The 7500-nt window shown below is 39.1% G+C and overlaps 1 protein-coding gene across 1 annotated transcript in view; it reads right to left on the bottom strand.

Annotated features, from left to right (window-relative positions):
- The window catches only part of LOC308165698 (dystrophin-like), a gene marked incomplete at both ends in the record, with an annotated part of 206299 nt that overhangs the window by 171306 nt on the left and 27493 nt on the right, over window positions 1–7500 (bottom strand). The window contains 1 exon segment of the mRNA XM_080539847.1: window positions 1534–1626. Coding sequence (XP_080395973.1) covers window positions 1534–1626 — 93 coding nt within the window.

Here is a 7500-nt window from a genome sequence, read left to right as displayed (position 1 = left end):
CCAGCGGACCTCAGTGTGGAGAAGAAGACGCTCAAAGGTCTCGTCATTTTCCTGACACAGCTGTCTGAACAATCTGGTATTCAGGGCGTGGGCTTTTATTTTGTTTATTGCCTTGACTGTAACATTGAGAGACTCATGGAGAGGTAGACTGTTAGATTTGGCCACAAGGTTGTGGCGGTGCAAGACACAGTGGACTGTGAGGACATGCGGGACCTGCTCCTTCAGCAGAGAGGTGAAGCCACGGTACCTGCCAACCATGAACGGGGCACCGTCAGTGGCACATGCAAGGATGTTCTTGATTGGGATTGACTTCTCCTGTAGATATGCATCCAGTGCATTAAAAATGGTCTGGCCCTTGGTGTCTGTTTCCAGATATTTGGAAAATAAAAATTCCTCAGCCATCTCCTGACTGTTGGAGGCACTATAGCGGACATAGGCCATCAACAGAGCATTATTGTCAGCAGTGGTTGTCTCATCCAGCTGAAGACTGAATGGAGTTTCCCGCAGGATGGCACACAGCTGCTCCTCTGTATCGGCGCCCATCTCATCAACCCTGCGTGCTACGGTGTCATTGCTGAGTGGGATGGATTTCAGCACCTGTGTGGGATCACGCTCCATCACAGAAGATATTACCTCTTTGATGGCAGGGAGTACCAACTTCTCTCCAATTGTGAACGGCTGCCCACATTTGGCTATCAGCAGGGAGATATTATAGGATGCTATTAGCCCGCTGTCAGTCTGGGTGGTCTTCCTAGCGAAGAGACTGCTGATGGTGCTCCTACCATGTTTCTCTTTGAGGGCCTGGAAGAATGGACGCTGCTTATCTGCCTTGTCCGGGTGTATCTTGTTAAGGTGCTCCTTTAGACGTGAGGGTTTCATTGCCTCATTGGAAAATACTTGTTCACACAGTAAACACATTGGGAGTTGGTCATTGGTAGGAGACGGTATGAAGCCATAGCTAAGATACTCAATAGAGTACTGTCTGCATTTTAGCCTTTTCGCGGCCATTTTGATGATATAATATGATTTTAGTTGTTTTATAATGCTATGCTGGGAGCGCTCAGAAATGCGTGCTCTGACTGAAAAGACCGTTTGTCCACCTGACCGTGCGTGCATTTATGAATCATGTTACAATTCACTGCTGACAGCTGACCAATCGCAAGCAGGGGGAGGGAGTATTTGTCTGCGTCACAGAGCCCGGCCAAGTTCAGAGCACTGCGCTCTGGGAGCGCTCAGAGACGGGTGTTCTGACTGAAAAGACGGTTTGTCCGAGCGAACATTTACGAACGTAATAACACTGCTGACAGCTGTTTTTCATGAGAAAAATACTTTATGCGTCACCGCCCCCCAAGAACACATCAACGCCCCCCTTTTTAAAATATCTGCTCCAGCGCCCCCTAAAGTTGTCTGAGCGCCCCATGGGGGGCGGTACCGCCCCCGTTGAGAAACGATGAGTTAGACGGATCCCCTTCTGAGTGTGTGTGTGTGTGTGTGTGTGTGTGTGTGTGTGTGTGTGTGTGTGTGTGTGTGTACCTGCCAGTGGAGGATGATGCTCCAGATCAGACCCAGGATCAGTTTGTGGTTCCCATCAACGATGTCGGCCCCGCCTATATTCACCAGCTCCACCTGGGGGGGAGGGGGGAGGGGAGGAGAGGAGAGGGGAGGGGAGGAGGGTGGGGGTGGAGAGGAGAGGAGAGGAGAGGAGGGGAGGGGAGGGGGAGAGGAGAGGAAGGGGGAGAGGAGAGGAGGGGGGAGAGAGGAGGGGGGGGGGAGAGGAGAGGGGAGGAGAGGAGGGGAGGGGAGAGGGGGGGAGAGGAGAGGAGAGGAGAGAAGAGGAGAGGAGAGGAGAGGAGAGGAGAGGAGAGAAGAGGAGAGGAGAGGAGAGGAGAGGAGAGGAGAGGAGTGTCAGTCATTTCCACAATACAGACCAATATCTATATAATAATAATAATAATAATAACTTTTATTTGTATAGCACTTTTCCTGCAAATGTTGCAGCTATATGACATATGTATGATATATACAGCTACCAGGCTAGGCCCACTACTCATATCACACACACACACACACACACACACACACACACACACACACACACACATATCACCCTGGGCTTGGAATACTCTACAAGGCCTCATTAAACTAGACATGTGTGACAGGTTCTAATGCTTTGGTCCTCATGTGGGGATCTGATGTAATGATCAGACTTTTCTTTCGAAAGATGTGAATACATTTCTGCACTGTTGAAAACCAACGACACATCGCTAGTCAGCTAACACAGCTTGTTCTGTGAGCCTGCTAACAATGTAAAGTAGTGTTGTAGTTAACTAGGTAACAGTGTAAAGTAGTGTTCTAGTTAACTAGGTAACAATGTAAAGTAGTGTTCTAGTTAACTAGGTAACAATGTAAAGTAGTGTTGTAGTTAACTAGGTAACAATGTAAAGTAGTGTTGTAGTTAACTAGGTAACAATGTAAAGTAGTGTTGTAGTTAACTAGGTAACAATGTAAAGTAGTGTTGTAGTTAACTAGGTAACAATGTAAAATAGTGTTGTAGTTAACTAGGTAACAATGTAAAGTAGTGTTGTAGTTAACTAGGTAACAATGTAAAGTAGTGATCTAGTTAACTAGGTAACAATGTAAAGTAGTGTTCTAGTTAACTAGGTAACAATGTAAAGTAGTGTTCTAGTTAACTAGGTAACAATGTAAAGTAGTGTTGTAGTTAACTAGGTAACAATGTAAAGTAGTGTTGTAGTTAACTAGGTAACAATGTAAAGTAGTGTTCTAGTTAACTAGGTAACAATGTAAAGTAGTGTTCTAGTTAACTAGGTAACAATGTAAAGTAGTGTTACAGTTAACTAGATAACAATGTAAAGTAGTGTTGTAGTTAACTAGGTAACAATGTAAAGTAGTGTTCTAGTTAACTAGGTAACAATGTAAAGTAGTGTTCTAGTTAACTAGGTAACAATGTGAAGTAGTGTTGTAGTTAACTAGGTAACAATGTAAAGTAGTGTTGTAGTTAACTAGGTAACAATGTAAAGTAGTGTTGTAGTTAACTAGGTAACAATGTAAAGTAGTGTTGTAGTTAACTAGGTAACAATGTAAAGTAGTGTTGTAGTTAACTAGGTAACAATGTAAAGTAGTGTTGTAGTTAACTAGGTAACAATGTAAAGTAGTGTTGTAGTTAACTAGGTAACAATGTAAAGTAGTGTTGTAGTTAACTAGGTAACAATGTAAAGTAGTGTTGTAGTTAACTAGGTAACAATGTAAAGTAGTGTTGTAGTTAACTAGGTAACAGTGTAAAGTAGTGTTGTAGTTAACTAGGTAACAATGTAAAGTAGTGTTCTAGTTAACTAGGTAACAGTGTAAAGTAGTGTTGTAGTTAACTAGGTAACAATGTAAAGTAGTGTTGTAGTTAACTAGGTAACAATGTAAAGTAGTGTTCTAGTTAACTAGGTAACAATGTAAAGTAGTGTTGTAGTTAACTAGGTAACAATGTAAAGTAGTGTTGTAGTTAACTAGGTAACAATGTAAAGTAGTGTTGTAGTTAACTAGGTAACAGTGTAAAGTAGTGTTGTAGTTAACTAGGTAACAATGTAAAGTAGTGTTGTAGTTAACTAGGTAACAATGTAAAGTAGTGTTGTAGTTAACTAGGTAACAATGTAAAGTAGTGTTGTAGTTAACTAGGTAACAGTGTAAAGTAGTGTTGTAGTTAACTAGGTAACAATGTAAAGTAGTGTTGTAGTTAACTAGGTAACAGTGTAAAGTAGTGTTGTAGTTAACTAGGTAACAATGTAAAGTAGTGTTCTAGTTAACTAGGTAACAGTGTAAAGTAGTGTTGTAGTTAACTAGGTAACAATGTAAAGTAGTGTTGTAGTTAACTAGGTAACAATGTAAAGTAGTGTTCTAGTTAACTAGGTAACAATGTAAAGTAGTGTTCTAGTTAACTAGGTAACAATGTAAAGTAGTGTTGTAGTTAACTAGGTAACAGTGTAAAGTAGTGTTGTAGTTAACTAGGTAACAATGTAAAGTAGTGTTGTAGTTAACTAGGTAACAGTGTAAAGTAGTGTTGTAGTTAACTAGGTAACAGTGTAAAGTAGTGTTGTAGTTAACTAGGTAACAATGTAAAGTAGTGTTGTAGTTAACTAGGTAACAGTGTAAAGTAGTGTTGTAGTTAACTAGGTAACAGTGTAAAGTAGTGTTGTAGTTAACTAGGTAACAATGTAAAGTAGTGTTGTAGTTAACTAGGTAACAGTGTAAAGTAGTGTTGTAGTTAACTAGGTAACAATGTAAAGTAGTGTTGTAGTTAACTAGGTAACAGTGTAAAGTAGTGTTGTAGTGAACTAGGTAACAGTGTAAAGTAGTGTTGTAGTTAACTAGGTAACAATGTAAAGTAGTGTTGTAGTTAACTAGGTAACAGTGTAAAGTAGTGTTGTAGTTAACTAGGTAACAATGTAAAGTAGTGTTGTAGTTAACTAGGTAACAGTGTAAAGTAGTGTTGTAGTTAACTAGGTAACAGTGTAAAGTAGTGTTGTAGTTAACTAGGTAACAATGTAAAGTAGTGTTCTAGTTAACTAGGTAACAGTGTAAAGTAGTGTTGTAGTTAACTAGGTAACAATGTAAAGTAGTGTTGTAGTTAACTAGGTAACAATGTAAAGTAGTGTTCTAGTTAACTAGGTAACAATGTAAAGTAGTGTTGTAGTTAACTAGGTAACAATGTAAAGTAGTGTTCTAGTTAACTAGGTAACAATGTAAAGTAGTGTTCTAGTTAACTAGGTAACAATGTAAAGTAGTGTTGTAGTTAACTAGGTAACAATGTAAAGTAGTGTTCTAGTTAACTAGGTAACAATGTAAAGTAGTGTTGTAGTTAACTAGGTAACAATGTAAAGTAGTGTTGTAGTTAACTAGGTAACAATGTAAAGTAGTGTTCTAGTTAACTAGGTAACAATGTAAAGTAGTGTTGTAGTTAACTAGGTAACAATGTAAAGTAGTGTTCTAGTTAACTAGGTAACAATGTAAAGTAGTGTTGTAGTTAACTAGGTAACAATGTAAAGTAGTGTTCTAGTTAACTAGGTAACAATGTAAAGTAGTGTTCTAGTTAACTAGGTAACAATGTAAAGTAGTGTTGTAGTTAACTAGGTAACAATGTAAAGTAGTGTTCTAGTTAACTAGGTAACAATGTAAAGTAGTGTTGTAGTTAACTAGGTAACAATGTAAAGTAGTGTTCTAGTTAACTAAGTAACAATGTAAAGTAGTGTTGTAGCTAACTAGGTAACAATGTAAAGTAGTGTTCTAGTTAACTAGGTAACAATGTAAAGTAGTGTTCTAGTTAACTAGGTAACAATGTAAAGTAGTGTTGTAGTTAACTAAGTAACAATGTAAAGTAGTATTGTAGTTAACTAGGTAACAATGTAAAGTAGTGTTCTAGTTAACTAGGTAACAATGTAAAGTAGTGTTCTAGTTAACTAGGTAACAATGTAAAGTAGTGTTGTAGTTAACTAGGTAACAATGTAAAGTAGTGTTGTAGTTAACTAGGTAACAATGTAAAGTAGTGTTCTAGTTAACTAGGTAACAATGTAAAGTAGTGTTGTAGTTAACTAAGTAACAATGTAAAGTAGTGTTGTAGTTAACTAGGTAACAATGTAAAGTAGTGTTGTAGTTAACTAGGTAACAATGTAAAATAGTGTTCTAGTTAACTAGGTAACAATGTAAACTAGTGTTGTAGTTAACTAGGTAACAATGTAAAGTAGTGTTGTAGTTAACTAGGTAACAATGTAAAGTAGTGTTGTAGTTAACTAGGTAACAATGTAAAGTAGTGTTCTAGTTAACTAGGTAACAATGTAAAGTAGTGTTACAGTTAACTAGATAACAATGTAAAGTAGTGTTGTAGTTAACTAGGTAACAATGTAAAGTAGTGTTGTAGTTAACTAGGTAACAATGTAAAGTAGTGTTCTAGTTAACTAGGTAACAATGTAAAGTAGTGTTCTAGTTAACTAGGCAGCAGTGGGGATTACTCACCAATCCATGGCGTTGTTGCAGTTTTTTGGCTTGACTAGCGAGTTTGTGTTGTGATTCTCAACAACGTTGAAACGTAGTTCCATGTTTCAAAAGAAAAGTCTGAACGTTTTGATTGGTTGCCGATATGAGGACCAAAACACTAGTCTAGAACGTGTCACATATTACCGACAATACAGGAGTTTAAAAAACAGATTCAAGTCGCCAAGCAGGAGAAATGTCACTGCTTCTCAGAGATCAGGACTCCCCCATGTGACATATTTGTATGTTTACTGGGTTTAAATGTGTTTTATTGTCATTTATAGATGCTGCTATCTTGACCAGCTCTCTCTGGGAAAAGAGATATTGGGCCCTATTATGCACTTCATAAGTCTTAAGCAATAAGACGAGGCGGTAGACCTAAACTTAAGACGTGGAGGCGTGGTCAAGGCCACTTTGCTATTATGCGTGCGGTAGTGGGCGCCTAAGACCCGGCGCTAAGCAAAGAAATTAGGCCCGATCCCAATTCCCTTTTCTACCCCTACGGCTCGTTTTCGAGTGTCACTCGATTCGAAGGCCTTGCCTTCGAATACGTCACAAGCCCTACCCCTTGAAATCTCAGCCCTATGAATTGGGACAACCCTTCACGGCGCCTACGTCATCACGCGGTACGGTTGACGCGTTGTGTTGCCGGCGAATTCTCACATCTCGCAATGCCTTCAGCTGTGTTTATTTCTGTTGCGTGTGCTATAAGCATCTATTTTCGTTTGTTATCAACACACTGTAGTGTTTAGACGTTCCTTTTTTAGTCTCTTCCGTCAGCGATGTCTTTTTTGTGGACATCGCAATAATGACAATGAATTTAATGACAATGAATGACTCCAACCAAAACAACCAGTCCATCAGTAGTCATAAAGCGTTGTCCAAAAATCACGTTACCAAGCGCCTTTCTCAGAACAATTCGTCGTCTAGAATCCAAAAATCAATCCATCATAGTGGTGGTCAAAAACGTAGAAAGAGGATCTCTTGGGGACGCGGCCACATTTGCCCGTGAAGGAGAGATGACAAATAAGCGGAAACATTTCTCAGTAGAGTCGAACGGTGATAGATCATCATCCTTTACGCGTATCCTTAACTGTAGTTACATTTCGCGTGTCATATGCCATTAGACATGGAAATATGTCAATGCGCGGCTGTCATGCACAAATCAGCTTGTAACATTAGACACACAGCACATCAGCATGATAACGTTTTGTTGTTGTTGTGCTTGTTATAAAGAAAAGGTCTATAATGCATTGAAATGAATGATACAACCCATAACAACTGCTCGGATTAGATTGCGGGTGGAAATAGGTCAAAATGCGCATCATGTACAAGTCAGCCGAACGTTTGATAGATAACTTTACATATGTGTACCATCATCCGCTGTCAAACGCCACAGGTAATCATTGATTTATGACTGTACATCTCTGAAATGCTCGACTGTCATGCAGCGTTGCGTTACTGTAA

This window comes from Nansenia antarctica (assembly GCF_963989245.1).
Source record: "Nansenia antarctica genome assembly, chromosome: 9".
Lineage (NCBI taxonomy): Eukaryota > Metazoa > Chordata > Actinopteri > Argentiniformes > Microstomatidae > Nansenia > Nansenia antarctica.
This window is presented reverse-complemented; position numbering and strand designations above follow the sequence as displayed.